The 16,427-nt window shown below is 36.3% G+C and overlaps 1 protein-coding gene across 1 annotated transcript; it reads left to right on the top strand.

Moving 5' to 3' along the window:
- The first annotated feature begins 11,007 nt into the window (after positions 1 to 11,007).
- LOC140014431 (uncharacterized) lies at positions 11,008 to 13,246 on the top strand. The gene is made up of 4 exons (XM_072065294.1): positions 11,008 to 12,451; positions 12,544 to 12,748; positions 12,832 to 12,986; positions 13,095 to 13,246. The coding sequence occupies exons 1-4, from the start codon at positions 11,008 to 11,010 to the stop codon at positions 13,244 to 13,246; spliced, it is 1,956 nt and encodes a 651-aa protein (XP_071921395.1).
- Positions 13,247 to 16,427: the final 3,181 nt, after the last annotated feature.

Here is a 16,427-nt window from a genome sequence, read left to right as displayed (position 1 = left end):
GGTTGGTGGCGTTGGAAACTAGGTTCAAAATTCTACATTTCATTAGAAAGAGTCATTCCGAAAATCAGTTCACAAGTAATAAAAAATTAAGCCACAAGATGCAGCTTCTCCATTCCTCTCATACAGAGAGTCACAACAGGACAGTCAATTTTGTTAAATCACTATGGTTCACTCAGTTCGAACTAACAGGTGATTTTTATACCGTTAGAAATTTATAAATGTCTAGTTTCAAATGCAGCAAGCGGCACTCGATTTTGACTTTTGTACAACAAGTTATGTTCGAACAAAGAGCTACTGTCTGGACCTCCTGATCACAAATTCCAGATTTCTTCCATTTTCGAAAACTCTAGTTTTGTGCAACCAAATGAAATAATTTTCGCAAGGCACTTTATACACCCAATATACAACACATATCCATCCATTTCATAGTCAAATAACCAACAAAAATTCAAAATGCAAGCAAGATAACCATAGGATAGTTTCGGCTAGCTCACATCTCACACCTCTTCCAACTTTCTCTCCATATTCTAACCATAAATCTCTTATATAACACATAAACACAACAATCAAGCATTTTAGTCTTCAAGTAAGCTACCTATAATCCACCTCAAGATTGCTAGCCTTAAAAATTAAAACAAGAATTGAAATTCCTCAAGTCCTCTAACTTATTTCTTGCTTAGGGTTGTAAACCCATGCAAACTAAGCTTCATTCTTGAAGAAATTAGAAAGATAGAAGAAGGTAAAGGGTTACCTCTTGAACCCTAGATGATACCAGAACTTTTTTCACCACAAAAGCTCCAAGAAATTCCACAAGATGACGCCTTTCTCCAAGCTAGAACTAATCTCCAAGTAGTATGTGATTCGGGTGAAGATTTGTGAGGGAAATGGAACAAGATTTGGAGCAAGATGAAGAAGCTTTCTTCCTACCTTTTCCTGTTGCTGTTTCGGCCGACCAAAGAGAGGAGAGAGAGAGAGTAGTTTGAGTTGTGTGAATCTTGTCTTGGAAGCTTGAAGAAATTGTGGCCAAAAGCTTTGCAAAAGTCAACTTTGAATAGGGTTTGAATAGTGTTCCGTACTACCACTTTTCTCTCTTGTTTGTTTCACTTGTACACTAATCCTCAACTGTAATTCCTTTAACACTGTATTTATTCACTCTTATGAGTCTAGTATAACTTTCTCAAATCTCCACTTAATTGTTCCTACGCGCAATACACGAACTTTTTACTTGGACGCAATAGTGCGAAATTCTTGAACTCACTCACCTCTAATCTCTCAATTAACTTTTCTTAGTTTACTGTTGATTGTGATGCCCCAGCTTCTCCCAAGGGCAAACCCAAGGGTATCCGCGGGACGCCTGCCCAATTCTTGCCAGGACTCGAGACAAAACCAATTCAAACCTAGTCTAATACTAACAATGAAAGTCGGAATAAATGTACGAAGTCATTTCCATACATAACTATCCGGTCTTACATCACAAATTCAATTTTACAATCACTTCCCCAAAATATACAACATCCAAAAGTGTCTAGTCGGTTATAATTAAAACACTAATACAAAAGTGCCTCAAGTCGGCATTTGCTCAACTCCTTCCAATTGGGTTCCTGTTAAGGAAAACAAACTAATGGGATGAGCCAATACTCAATGAGGCCAAGAAAACACACATGCAAACATATAATCCAAGTAGCTACAACAATTACATTGTAGGTAAAGCTATCAAGTTTGAATAATTCACACTTCGAATAGGAAAATAAACAGAAACAATTCAAGGATACTGTAGCTCTCAAGAGCTAAATTCCACGTAGTGGAGTCAAAGTCTTGATCACAGCTCATGTTGACACTCCGTCAACCACGTAAGTATCAAATCCGTAGATACACCACTTTTTTTCGAATCCCGTCATTGTTACACCCCCTTACAGGGCCCGCTCATCAAAGTTTTGATAATACTCGAATATATCATGGCAATACTACACGAGTAATGCCGAGCAAGATCTCTCCAATAGATCATGCTCTACGAATATCTCATGGTTGGCTAAGCTTATCGACCAAACCCATGCTGCCTCGATTCGCAAAGTTAACCCATGAGTTTGGGCGTCTCCCGAATACGAATACAAATACGAATACGAATATAAGTCAATGACCAACACTCAAATCGACGATTCCAAAAAGGAATCACAAATACAAATCACAAATACGAATCACATCCACATTACTATGTACAAGTCGAATATGCATTCACATAGCAAAATACGAATATAATTTCATTTGAAAGAGAACGAGTGCGGTAAAGTACAGCCTCGTCACAAAATTTCAAATTCACATAATGGATAAGAAACAATTAACCACTTAGCAACAAATTCATGCACTTGACACTCACCAATCGAAACAAGGGAGTAAGTGCGTGAACGAGCCTTTAGGTGTTCCCCTCGAGATCCTCTTGAAGGTCTCCTTGAGCACCTGAGCAAATAGTAATTGTCTATTACACACTATCACTTAAAACCCCTAATTATCGAGGAAGATTGCACACTTGTACAATCTAAGAAAATTTCATGAAAATGAGTCTTAATTACTGGTAAATCGAGGCTCAAAAATGGGGTTTTAAAACACAAGCAAAATCTGATTTTCATCTTTGAAATCAAGTGTAAAACGGTTTAGCAATATCGAAGGAAAATAGAGAGTTCGCAACCCTCAATTTCCTTTAAGTTCGGAAATTTCAGATTTGTCACCCATACTTTGAAAAATCGTATCTCATTCTCTACAAGTCCAAAATTGGAAAACTTGGTGCCATTGGAAACTACTTCCAAAGTACTAAAAGTTCCTAGAAGACACTTTTCATGATTCTAATTGGAAAATATTCAAAATTTAGCCCAAAGTTGCTGTTTTGGAAAGTCAAGACAGATTTGGGTTGATTTTTGACAAAGTTTGAAAACTTGGTAAAATTCATACAATTCTAGCTAGCCTCTGAAATTTGGAAGCCTATTAGATTTGTAATCCAGGTTTAAAATAAAACAAGCAGAATGAGAATTGAAGTTTCGAGCACCAAGATATGGTAGCTCAAACTTACCCAAATTTCCTTGTTAAACAAGGGTTTTCCAAAATCAAGTCACGAACTTTGGAAGTTTAGTTGAGCAATGAAATGGCCTCGGAATAACACCAAAATTAGTAGTATAATACTACCATATAAGGGTTGTTCCTCCACCAAATTTCATGGAGAAATAAGCACAGAAAGTGGGTTAACAAAACCGTTGAAATCACAAGAAATTCTAAGGCTAAGCTGCCTTTGAACTTCCGTTTTGCCGTTTCCAAACATTTGGTCAAGGAACATCTCAAACATGGTTCATTCCAGTAGAAAATGTTCAAAATATGTTCAAGATACATTCGATAGATGATTTACAATAAGAAACTTTGGATAACAAGTCCCAAACCGTAGTTAGTTTCAAATTTGTCCAAAACACTGTTTTCGTTCACAAAGTCAGTTTTGAATTTCAATCATAAATCACTCAATTCAACTCAGAATTGAGCGTGGTTGGTGGAGTTAGAAAATTGACTCATAAGGCTATATTTTCTCAGAAGAAATCATTTTCAAAATCTGTCCATAACCAACTCATTCATGAGCATCAAGTTGCAACTCATGTGCTGCCTTCCAGGAAGCAATGAAACAGGACAGTGGATTTCAAACGAATGGTTTGGCTTGCTCAAGTAGAACCAGAATGTGAATTTTAGATCAATAGAAATCTGGTAATGTCTAGTTTCCAGTGCCGCAAACAGCACTCGATTCCGACATCGGAGTAAAAAGATATAGCTGAAACAAATACACTGCCTGGGTGAATACGGGATAAATTTCCAGATTTCTAAGCTTTCATAAATCCAACATTTGGGTGACCAAATCAAGTTATTTTTCAATGAAACTTTTTACACAGCTAATATAACATGTAAACAACATAAACAAGCCATTAGAACCTCAAAATTTTGCACAAAAGTGGTCGAACAAGGCAGGGTAAAACGGTCACTTTTGCTCCAAGCACCTCCTTTGATTTTCTACCAACAATACAACATTAATCCACTAATTTAAGCACTAAACCACCATTAATTTCATCATCAATCATCAAATCAGTCTTTTCATCAAAAGTGGGAGTTCATAGAGCCCACACAACAAGAATCCACCATAAACAAGACTACCCACATGCATACAATAGCTTAGATGTGCATTACTACTTCCATAAAACAAGAATTTGAGAGTTGATCGTTACCTATTCCACTTGGTGCACAAGAGCAGAAATTTCGGCCCTCCTTGCTTCAAAATAAACCATGAAATGCTCCCCCTTTTTAGCTAGATACAATCTCTAAGAATTAGGCTAAGTGTAGTTCAATTTTGGTTTGATTTGGTGCAAGAATTTGGAGTAGAAAGTTGAAGAGCAAATGGGTTATTTTTGCTGCTTGAGGGCCGGCCAAGAGAGACTAGGAGAGAGAGAGTGTATTGATCAAATAAAGCTTTCTTAAGAACCTTTAATGCACAGTTATTAAAACCGGCCCGGCCCGGCGGTCGGACCGGTCAAACCGGTGGCCCGGTCATGAAACCGGGCTAGTTTTCTAGTTGGATCGGAGTTGCAAAGAACCCGCCTTGATCCGTTCGACCCGGACGGTTTAACCATAGAACCGCTAGAACCGGCAGTTATTGATAAACCCGGTGGGTTTTGGTAATTTTTTTGAAGTTACCGTTTTATCCAATTTTTTTATTTAGACCATTCATACTACATGGGCATTATCGTCTTTTTAGCCAAATAAAAGAGAAAATCAGAAAAATTGAAGAATGAAGAGGGAATCGGGCATTTGGCCGTCATTGGGGATTTAGGCATTAGGGATTGTTTTCTTCTTTGTTTCTCTGAGAAGCGAGAACAAATGGAGAACTTTTTAAGCATTTAGGCATTCGGCCATTGTTTTGTCGGCACTGGCAGGTTTGAACAATTTGTCGGCACTGGCCATTGTTTTGTCGGCACTGGAACTTGGAAGTTCGAAGTTCTTCAAGGAAGCCGCCGCTGCTACTGAAGCTGCCGTTGCCGTTGCCGTTGAAGCTGCCGCTGCCGTTGCTACTGAAGTTGCTACGGCCACCGAAGCTCCAGGTACTCGAAGCTACCACTACCGCTGCTACTGAAGCTGCTACTACCACCGAAGCTCCAGGTACTCGAGGCTGCCGCTGCCGCTGCCTCTGCCGCTGCCGCTGCCGCCGAAGCTGCCGCTTCCAGGAAGCTTTGTTCCTCTCAATCCTCTTGTGGAGTTTGACGGTCTCTCTCCCTATTCTCTTAAGGAGTTAAGTCTCTCCGAATTCTCTGACCGCAGGCAATATTTTGTTTCTTGACTTTCTTCTTTCTTTTTAGATGACTATTTATTTCTTCTTCCTCTGCATCGAACTTCAACATGTGTAGTTACATAAATTTCCAGTGCCATTTAATACTCTTTGCTTCTGAGAATTTAATTTCAACATGGTTAAATTCATTACCTGTATTTAATCACTTGCCTCGAACCCGTCATTGATATATTAGTTCAAAATGTAGATATTGTTGCCAGTGTCTTTTTAAGGTTTCAAATTGTCAAATCAAATTTAGATTCATTCACTGATGAGCTACAAACAACCTTGGAGCAATTCTATGATGCTCTGTAATTGCCAACTATGAAGAATTAAATCAGTAAGGGTAGAGCAAAAACACATTTGGGATAAAATATTCTTCTTGAATATTCACAGCACGAGAATCAGTTGAGGAAGGCTTTATATTTTGCCAGTTCTTGCGGTACAATAGTCGTAACAAAAAATGGAGTTACCCCTGCCCTTCCAACAATTGAAGCTATCCTGCAACTTCTAACCAAGGTCACTGCATGAATAGAATATTATACAATTAGTGATTCTTATCTTGTTTCTTCTACGTAGTTTGACTTGTATAAAGTAATTTGGTTCCACTGCTCCAGCTATTTTAAGTCCCTCTTTATCTACTTTTCATAAACAATGATCGGCACTTCACCTGTCGTAAAACACGGTCTTATTTTCACGTGAGCAAGTTTCTAGTAGTTTAATTGCATCATTGAACTTAACCTGTAGCTAATTTTTTTAAATAAAAGATATGTTTTATTATTTTTCAGATATTTCATATTTGTAATGGACTCTATTGGAGAAACACCGTCTCAAACACCAAGTACAGAACCAACACCTAGTACATCAAATTCTCAAAATCAACCTCTAACAAGGGGAAAGACGGACCCTGCATGGTCCCATTGTAGAGAAGATTCTGTGTCCAACAAAAAAGTTAAGTGCTTGGTATGTATTCATTGTGGAAAAAGAATTCGAGGAGGTGGTATCAATCGATTCAAGCAGCACCTTGCAGGCGTAAAAGGAGAGACAGCACCTTGTCCGAAGGTTGATGAACAGATCAGATTTGAAATGCTAGAAAACTTGAAAGCTGTGGAAAGTAAGAAAAGAAGCTTGAAAGAACGCTCAAGGGGAAGTGATTTTGTCGCGCCCCATTTTTTGATAAATAAATAAAATGGTTAAAAAAAATGTATTTTGTGATTGGAAAATGAATCGTGATTTAAAAGAAAAATGGGTCTAAATGGGGTTTTGAGAATACGACGATTTGACCCAAAATTATAGTTTAAAAAGGATTTTTAAAACTAAATACGGAGTCGCCACTTGGTAATGAGTTAAGGTGTACCAAGTCACCTAAAAAATATATTTTTAAGAAAAATAGGAAAAAGTAGTGAGAAACCCTTTTTAAACGACTCCTAGTCTACGTAAACCAAAGAAAAAGGTTCGGGAGTCACATTTGACAAAGGGGAAGGCAAGGATAAAATCCAAGGCACCCCTTTGACCTAGCCAAGGCTAGTTGCATGATTTAATCAAAGATTTTCTTGTTTTAACCAAAGAATTTATTACATTTGGATGCACTACATGAATGCAAAATGAAGAAAAAATGCAAACCTAAATTCTAAAATGTCTCTTGTAAGGTTTTTGGTCCCAACCACATGAATTGTGGCGGCTAATAAAGGAAAACCTTATAGAGGTCGATTAATGCAAATGATGGCTAAAGTGCAAGTGTGCAAGTGTATAAAAAGGTGCACGTGTGAAATTGTATGAAAAATCCAAGTGTTTGTGTGCAAATGTATGAAAAGGTGCATGTGTGCATATAGGTGTAATTAAGTGCAATTTTGTGAAGTAGAAATCAAAATGAACAATAAGGGAAGGAAAAGTGATGAGGAAATGTGAATTGAAAAATGAGTAAGTGATAAATGAGAATGAATGAACCTAAAGGAATGCATCAGGTCGGGTATGGGAATGACTCCTAACTTTTTCGACTTCGATTTTCCCTTTGATTAGAAAGCAAAACTAGCGTGCTAAGGCTATCGAGTAGCCACACTCGCTCGTTTCCCTTATCAAAAGAGGACTCTTCAAGCAAATGTACCCTAACTAGCATGAGATGTAAGACCTGAAGTGAGGGGAAAGGGGAATCGAGGAGCATGCAAAATGATAAAACTAAAAAGAATGCATGACATGTAATGAACATGCAAACATGTACTAACGAGGGGAAATCCCTAAGGGTCTAGCATTGGACTAGCCCATTCTATGAATTTCGACTAGCGTTGGACTAGTGGAAACGTACATTCATCCATTCCATTCATCTACACTACGGAAAGCTAGTAGACATGCCAAACACTCATAAACACGTAGCACGTAGCACTTAACATGCTTGACTAGATGCAAAACCTAATAAAGCAAGTAACACGTAACACATAGGCAATTAAAACCCTAACTATTACATTTGCTAGCTAGACACACGTCTTCGATAGGTCTTCATTGAATGCTCCTCCAAGCCCTATCTATTACAAGCCAAGAGGTGTACACATACCCCATAAAGAAGAACTTAAATAAAAGCAAAAGTAAATGAAATGAAAGAACTAAAGAAAGGCAATGAAAGCAAATAGTCATGTAATTTCCACGTAATACGTTGGATCACATAGGAGAGACACAAAAAGGGATAAAAGAAAATATACCGCCCCCTTTGAATGGTGTCCAAATGAAAGAAAAATGGCTTCAAAACAATAAAAAGGTCAATGTACCACTTTAATTGAGAAAAATTAAAAGAAATGCGCAAATCTAAAGCTCACTTGATCATAAAGCCCCTAAAGTCATGACTTAAGTGCAATTGACAAAACATGGTAGTTAATTAAAGCAAAGCAAGCAATGAAATTGCAAAAATTAAAGCTGTCAAGGACCAAATTGAGGATATTATTCAATTTATGGGTCATATTGGCACAATGGGAAACTTGATGGGTCAAAGTGCAATTTTGAATGATTTTTATGCATGCAGCAACGTAAGAAAACAAAATTTTCTGCAACTACAAAACCTGTTGCCTTTCTCAAACCTGCGGCAAGTTCCAGCAAACAACTCCATCCATTTTATCATACAAACAAATTCATCAACCCAGAAATTATTGACCCAATTCAAAACATGAAATTTTGAGTGCAAGATTAAGATGGCAAATCTGGTTTTGATCATCAACAAAAGAAGGAAATTCATTATCCATCAATAACAAAAGAAGCAAATCTGGCTTTGTGCACCTTCAGCCGCAGCTTTTCTTGCATTTCAACATACAAATGTGCTCACCATATACCAGAATTTTAACTACCAATCACCAACTAAACTTGTAACTTCATTGTAGGATTGAAACAAGAAAATGGAGCTAATCATCAAAGGTAGAAAGAAAACTAAACAGCAAAAGAATGAAACAGAAAAAAAACGCAGCAGGCTTTCTGCAATTCGGCACTTTACAAAATCCAGCTTTCAAACACAATCAAATCCAAGCAGAACTACCACACAATCCTCTCCCTTTTGTATCATGAAACTGGTAGATTTAAACACCAAAAGTCGGATAACAACATGCGCATTTGGACAGCTCAAGCAATCTTCATATAAAGCTTATGAAACATTTCTGCAACAATAAGAAGTTTTCGGCAGCCAGCAAAAGCTTTGGGAATTTCGGCAACCAAAAGTGCATTTGCTGCAAATTCCTTCGACAGCCTTTGCAATTTTCACACGATCCTTTGGTAAACAAAATTTGTACCACAGCTTTGACACAACTTCAATCAAACCATGGTTGGAAACCTCTAGAAAAAACAATTGCTGGAAACATTTAATTGTCAACTTTCACGCAGAAACTACAAAGACCCACTCTTCGAACTGAAATTATTCCTACGCCACTCTCCCTTCTACAAACTTCTGCAACTTTCGAATATTAGCGGTTTGATTCCAACAAGAAGAACCATTCGAACCTTCTAAAATAATAGCCAAAATCTCCAACTAAACATCTAGCTTTATAAACAGAATTTTAGGACAAAGATATACGAATGCAGAAATGAAGATGTATATTATCAACTGTAAACTTAGCAAAACAGAAATGGCATCAGCGCATCAGGACAAATGGGAAAAATGAACCCACAACATGCTATTTTAACCTGAAAAGCAGTCCAATCCACTACCACGCACTGAACTCGACATAAAAAAACAGATTATACACGTACAGAAATAGAACCCATTGGACATAATCACAGGCTCCAGTTGGAACGATTGAACCAAACATCTTTACCGACTTGTCATGACCTCTAGGAACTGAATAGAGACTCAAAACTTAGACCTTCATCACAAATTCTGGGAGCAAAATAGACATAAAGTCGGCCTAAACGAAATCAAAAATGCAGGAGAAGGAAAAACGAAAGGGATGGTTTGTGAAGTCGGCACAAAATCTGGATACTATCATTAGTAAAGAAAACTCAGCTACAAGGACACAATACACAACTAAAGAAAGCATCTTTAGCCTGTAAAAGACAAGTAACAAGCAAGGAAGATTACCACAAAAGGAATAAACTTGCAGGCAAACAGATTCTTGTACCTCCTGGTCATATCCGAAAATTTCAGACAGGAAGAGGTTGTGGGTTACCTGTTTTGATGCTATAGAACGGGATTTATGGTTGGAATCTGAAGAAAAGGACTTGACTTCACCACAATCTGAGGGAAGATAAGCTGCGGATCCTCTTTTCCTTTGTTTCTCAGCTTCGATCCTCCAGTCACTTTTCACGAAATCTCCTTCTTTCCTGCTCCTTTTCCCTCTCTCAGAGTCACGGCTTTTCTTAGCCTTTCTCTCCTTTCTTTCTGGTGTCTAAACGTTACCTTCCTTGGTTCCTTCCCCTCTCTATTTCATTCCCTTTCCTGTTTTCACTTTCCGTTTTCTCCTTGTCGAACTCACGGCCGCCTTTTCCTTCTCTTCCTGTTTTTCCTTTTCTTTCTTTTGCCTTATCTCACTCTATCCCGTCATTCCCCCTCGTAGCTCTCTCTATTTTCAGCCTTGTCTTCCCCCATTTTGGTTTCTCCCCCTCTCTCCTCTTTTGCGGCTGCTCTCCCCTTGCTTTTTATATCATCAACCCCCCTCCTAAACCCTTAAAACATTGCCACCATATTTGCAGCTTAAGGAGCCGCACAAGTCCTCCTTTGCAAACTGCAAAAAATTGCAGCTTGCATGCCACGGCTCAAATTTTTTTTTTTAACTAATTTATTAATTAAACAAAAATAATAATAATAATAATAACAATAATAACAAAAACAACTTAATTAACATTGGATAAAATAAATAAACTAGAAACAATAAAAATGCCACTTTCCATTTTTCATTTTTCTCATTTTTTCACTTTTTTTCATTTTTCATTTTCATTCTCATTTTTCCATTTTTTCCAAGAAAACATTGAATTTAAATTAAAACATATTTTTTTTTGAATGCTTTTTCTTTTCTTTTCGAGAAATTCTATGCTAAAACTTAAAAATAATAAAACTATAAACTAAAAACTAAAAATCGAATAAAACTAACACGACAAATAAAAAACTAAAAATAAATAGTAAATGAAATTACACCAAAAATTTGGTGTCTACAGATTTATATGGTCAAGATCTAAGACAACATGAAGAGGAGGTATACATGCAAGATGCAGAAGATATTCAAGAGATTCAACCACCTCCTACTACTGAAGTTTCAAAAGGAAAAAAAGTTCTTCAACAGCACAAAAAAGGAAAAACAATAGGAACTTTTTTTATGCCAAGAGCTACTCCAGGAGGTCAACCATCCATCAAAAGTGTGATGCAAAGCAAAGAAGCTAAAGAGAAGGTTGACATGGTAGTTGCGAAGTGGATGATTGATGCTTCCATCCCCTTCAATGCAGCAAACTCTGCATATTATCAAACAATGTTTGATGCTGCTTGTTCTTTTGGAGCTGGTTATAAAGCGCCTAATTTCTATGACTTGCGTGGCTATTTGTTGACAAAAAATGTTGAGCAAGTTAAGAATTTTGTTAATAGCTTTCGTACAACTTGGAAAGAAACTGGATGTACTATAATGGCTGATGGATGGACTGACCAACAAAGGAGAACTCTCATCAACTTTCTAGCTTATTGCCCTAGAGGAACTGTTTTTTTAAAATCAGTTGATGCCTTGGATGCTTCTAAGACTGCAGAGATGTTGTATAAGCTGTTTAGAGAAGTGGTTTTATTTGTTGGGGTGCAAAATGTGGTACACTTCGTCACTGACAATGCTGCCAATTATGTTGCTGCTGGAAGATTATTAGAAAGGGAATTTCCAACACTTTATTGGTCTCCATGTGCTGCTCATTGTCTAAATTTGATGCTACATGATATGGGCAAGTTAGATGAGGTTAGTAAAGTGGTTGGACATGCTTCAAAAATAACAAAATACATTTATAATCATTGTTATCCATTGCATTTGATGAGAAAACACACTGGTGGAAGAGAAATTATTCGGCCTGCTCCTACACGTTTTGCTACTAATTTCATTGCATTGCAAAGTATTTTAGTGCAAAAAGATGCTTTAAGAGCTATGGTGACTTCAAAAGAATGGACTCTATCAGCATATGCTAAGGAGAGTAAAGCAAAAAAATTTGTGGATCTTGTGCTAGATTCTATATTTTGGAAAGAATGTGCTATAATAGTTCAATTAACTGAGCCTCTTGTTCGAGTTCTAAGAATTGTTGATAGTGATGAAAGGCCTGCTATGGGATACTTGTATGCTGCCATGCATAGAGCCAGAGAAGAGCTTTGGAGAAGATTCACAAGAAAAAAGAAAGCAGTTGATCCTTACTTAAGAATAATTGATTCAAGATGGGATAGTCAACTTCACAAAAATCTTCATGCTGCCGGTTATTGGCTCAATCCTGCTTATCAATATAATTCTCTTGATTTGGAAAAGCACAGGCATGCAACATCAGGACTTTTGGATGTGATTGAGACATATTCTTATGCAAATCCTGATTTGATGAGTAATTTGACCGGAGAGATGAGATTATTTCGTAAAGCTGAAGGTGATTTTGGTAGAGTCTCTGCTATACGAGATCGTGATGTCATGCTTCCAGGTACCCAAAAATTAACTTCATTTTTATTGATGATTTGATTTTAATTGTAAAATATTATAATCTGACTTTTTTTCCTTTATTTATTGCAATAGATGAATGGTGGACATGTTATGGTAGCACTGCACCTAATTTGCAAAAACTAGCTATACGTGTTCTAAGCCAAACTTGCAGTGCTTCTGGCTGTGAAAGAAATTGGAGTTTATTTGAGCATATCCACTCAAAGAAGAGAAATAGATTGGAGCATCAAAGACTAAATGATTTGGTTTATGTACACTACAATTTAAGACTACAACAAAGGTAAACTACATTTTGCAATCAGATTTTTGTTTTAATATGATGACATTTGTTATTTAACAAGTTTTAATGTTTTGTATTATTAGAAATGCAAGGGGTAGAAATTATGATCCTATTGATTTTGAGGACTTCAGCGTCAATGAAACTTGGATTTTGGATGATGAACCTTCACAATTAACTCCAGTTGAATTAGAAAGCTTTAGGAATGAAATAGCTACATTTGCTATCAGCCGACAAAGTGGTGAGTTATTCTATTTGAGCCATATGTTTGCTTATTCTTTGTTTTTCGTTTTTGGCTAAATATTATCCAAATTTAGTGAATGATTCATTGATTTTTGTACTTATGTAGATGAAACTCTAAATTTGGATGATTTGGACACTAGAGATGAAGATGAGACCAATAATGAAGAGAATGTTGAAAGAAATGATCTTAATGTGGGCTGTGATGTAAATGAACTTGGTGGTACTGAATTTGGCAGAAGTTGGGAACCATGGGCATGAATAATAGATGGAGTGAACTACTCAAGTGATAATTGTGGTGTTGTTTATGTTCATGACTTTATGTTTGGTTGTATTGAATTGGTCGTTTATGACTTATGTTTCATGGTTTGATACTTATATTTATGTGTGTGAAATGAATTATGAACTATGAACAGGTTATAACTTGTTGAGATTTAAGAATTTCTGTACTTATATTATAATTTACATGTTTATTTAATTATATTATATATTTTTTTATTATATATTGTGACCCAACGGTTCAACCAGTGACCCACCGGTTGAACCACTGACCCGTCAACCCGGTCCTCTTGCCGGGTTGATGTCCGGGTTGGTTTTAATAACTATGCTTTAATGTGTGGCCCAAGTTGGTGCAAAAGTCAACTCTTCTTCGCGCGTATACGCGCGCGTTTTGTGCTCGATTCCTTTCGAGTTTATTTCACTAGTGCACTAAACCTTTAATACACTCATATTCATATTAATATTATTCACTCCTAATTGTCCCAAAATAAGGGTCTAAAGTCCCTCAATTAAATTGCACGTGTAAAAACGCGTATCTCCAAATTAAACGCGATAAAGCGAAACTTTCAAGAAATTTTTATAATGATAGTACTAATAACTATCACTTGAGTATTTAAACATAAAATACCTATCTTAAGTCCATCCCGCAAGTCTCTAATCTTCCAAGTTTATTGTATCCTCGAATCGATTATTGACTCCAATCGCGTATTCACTATTTTCAATTAATGAGTTTTCAAAAATTAAATTTGAAACGAGTCACTTTAAAAATATAATTAAGTCATAGTTCCATGTAATTAAGTATAAAGAAGTTGAAATAAAATATTCGAGGTAAACGGGCAATTAAATATTAAAATAAGTTAGTAATAAGGGTTTAAAATAGGAAATTTTGCGAGTCCTCACATAAGTGGAGTTTTAATTCCTCAAATCTCCAATTAATTTTTCTTAATCTACTATTGATCATTCTTACTTCTCCAAAATTAATACACTCTCGATTCAAATATAGTCTCGAAAAACGTGCACTCATTGTTCCGAACTAAACGAGTTTTCGAAAAGTAAATTTTCTAACAAAATGCTTTAAAAACATAAGAGAGGCGTTTTTCTGTATAAATGGATTTTAAGCAGTCGAATTAAATAATTCGGAGAAAAAGAGTGAATAACTATTTAAATAAACCAGTAATATTTGACAAAAATAAGAAAATTTTTCGGATCCTCACATTGATCATTCTTAATTTTCCAAGATAATTGTACACTTGGATTGAATATTACCTCGAAAAAAGTGTATTCGCTATTTCTCGCTAAACGAACCGTAGAAAAATTAAATTTACTAACGGGATATTTTAAAAATATAAGTGAGACATTGTTCCATGTAAATGTATTTAAAATGGTTGAAATAAATTCGGCGAAAACGGGTGAATAATTATTTAAATAAACCAGAAAAATAAGATAAGAATAAGAAAAATTTCTGGTCCTCACATCCTTCCTCCCTTAAAGGAATTTCGTTCTCGAAATTATACCTTGATTCAGAAATAGCTCTGGATACTTCTTTCGGTTTTCCTCTTCATTTATCTCAACCATAAAGACTCTTCAGATCCTGGTAAACCGTATTACCTCTAGGGTGCAGCGTATGCTTTGAACGGTGAGCTTCTTCTGACCCAAAATTCATACTTGCGGAACTTAGCAAAAGTCAATGCTCTCTCAAGATTTGCAAAACTATGCTCAAATGTCGTTCTTGATTCTTTCGAGACTTAGAATATACCATTATATCATTTGTGAACACCACCACAATCTAATCCAAATAGAGCTTAAAACTCACTGTATCAAGTTTATGAAAACTGCCGGTGCATTAGTCAACTCAAAAGACATGACTACAAATTCAAAATAGCCACGTCTTGAAGCAAAAGCAATCTTAGGTATAACTCTTTCTAAGATCCTTAACTAATAATAGTCTTGCCTCAGATCCAACTTAGAAAACACCCTGGCTCCTCATTCAAGTCTCGAAAGTCCACGCATAACTTTAAACTACCATCTTTTTTTTTAAACAAAGAGCATAGGCACCCTGCACGGAATTCACTCTCCCTAATGAATCCTCTTTCAAATAAAGCGTACGTTGCTCTCCTAATGGATCTTTCACCACTGGTACATTTTCCAATTTCATCTTAGCCCCGAGTGTATTTATAAGAAAAGCTAAATATTCTCATACTTCCGTATGTATAGATTTTCTAGCTTGGATTCCTAATACAAGAGCTGACGATGCCAGCTTACTTTTCACATCTATCTAGCCAATCCATTCATAATATCACATCATACCCCTTATTTGCTAGGTCCACTAGATCTGCCAAAAATTCACTCTTTCCATAATTTGCACTAACAATTAGACACCGATTCCCCCGTAGGAGTCTTAACTTCCAAGTCATAGAGTAAGCGATCACACTTTATGTGAGAACCCGTAATTTTTCCATTTTCTAGGTTTTATTATATTTCCAGGTTTTCTTATTTTCAATGGTTTGTTTTCTGCACTTTTTGTATCCGAAAAATTTTCTAGATAAATTTTATGAGTAAATATAATTTTTAAAATGATTTTTCTAGTATCGGTTAGTTTTTGAGAAATTAAGAGTGTATATCGGACGTGGGACCCACTAGTGCGAAAAGTTCGGAAAAATTCGGCCAGTTCGGTTAAGTTTTGGATACTGGGTTTAATTTACCGGGTGTTATTAGATATTTAGAGGTGCCAAGTGCATAGGTGTGAGAAAGACAAAAAGGTTAGGCATGACATTAATGAGAGGGACAAGTGTCTTGACATGTGTCACTTGGAGATTAAATCCTACAATTGACTTACTATTCAACCTTTTACCAATTACTAAATAAAACCAAAAATTGACCAAATATCTTCCATTTTTCTTCAAGCTTGGCTGAATTTCTCTCTAGGAAAGGAAGAAAGAAAACCTCTTCAACTTCTTGATTCTCTCTTGCTCAAATCCAAGAATTCAACCATCTAAACTTGTTTTTGTTCCATAGAAACACTTAAGGGAGTGATAGTGAGTTGTTTGGTGGAGTTTCTTGGAAAGTTAAGGTGACCAATAGCTCTCTCTCTCTTGTTCTTAAGGTAAGTTGTGAAGAATCACCCTCCTTCTTTAATTGATGCTTAAATCATGATTAGTGGTGG

This window comes from Coffea arabica, chromosome 9c (genome assembly GCF_036785885.1).
Source record: "Coffea arabica cultivar ET-39 chromosome 9c, Coffea Arabica ET-39 HiFi, whole genome shotgun sequence".
In the NCBI taxonomy this organism is placed as follows: domain Eukaryota; kingdom Viridiplantae; phylum Streptophyta; class Magnoliopsida; order Gentianales; family Rubiaceae; genus Coffea; species Coffea arabica.
The sequence above is the reverse complement of the archived record's forward strand: the minus strand, read 5'-3'. Positions and strand labels throughout refer to the sequence as shown.

What these genes read in the sequence shown, in the direction of transcription:
- LOC140014431 (XM_072065294.1), top strand. Translation starts at nt 11,008, where the DNA reads ATGCAAGATGCAGAAGATATTCAAGAGATTCAACCACCTCCTACTACT. An exon ending in TCGTGATGTCATGCTTCCAG is followed by an intron (nt 12,452 to 12,543) that starts GTACCCAAAAAT and finishes TTATTGCAATAG; the next exon opens with ATGAATGGTGGACATGTTAT. An exon ending in AATTTAAGACTACAACAAAG is followed by an intron (nt 12,749 to 12,831) that starts GTAAACTACATT and finishes TTGTATTATTAG; the next exon opens with AAATGCAAGGGGTAGAAATT.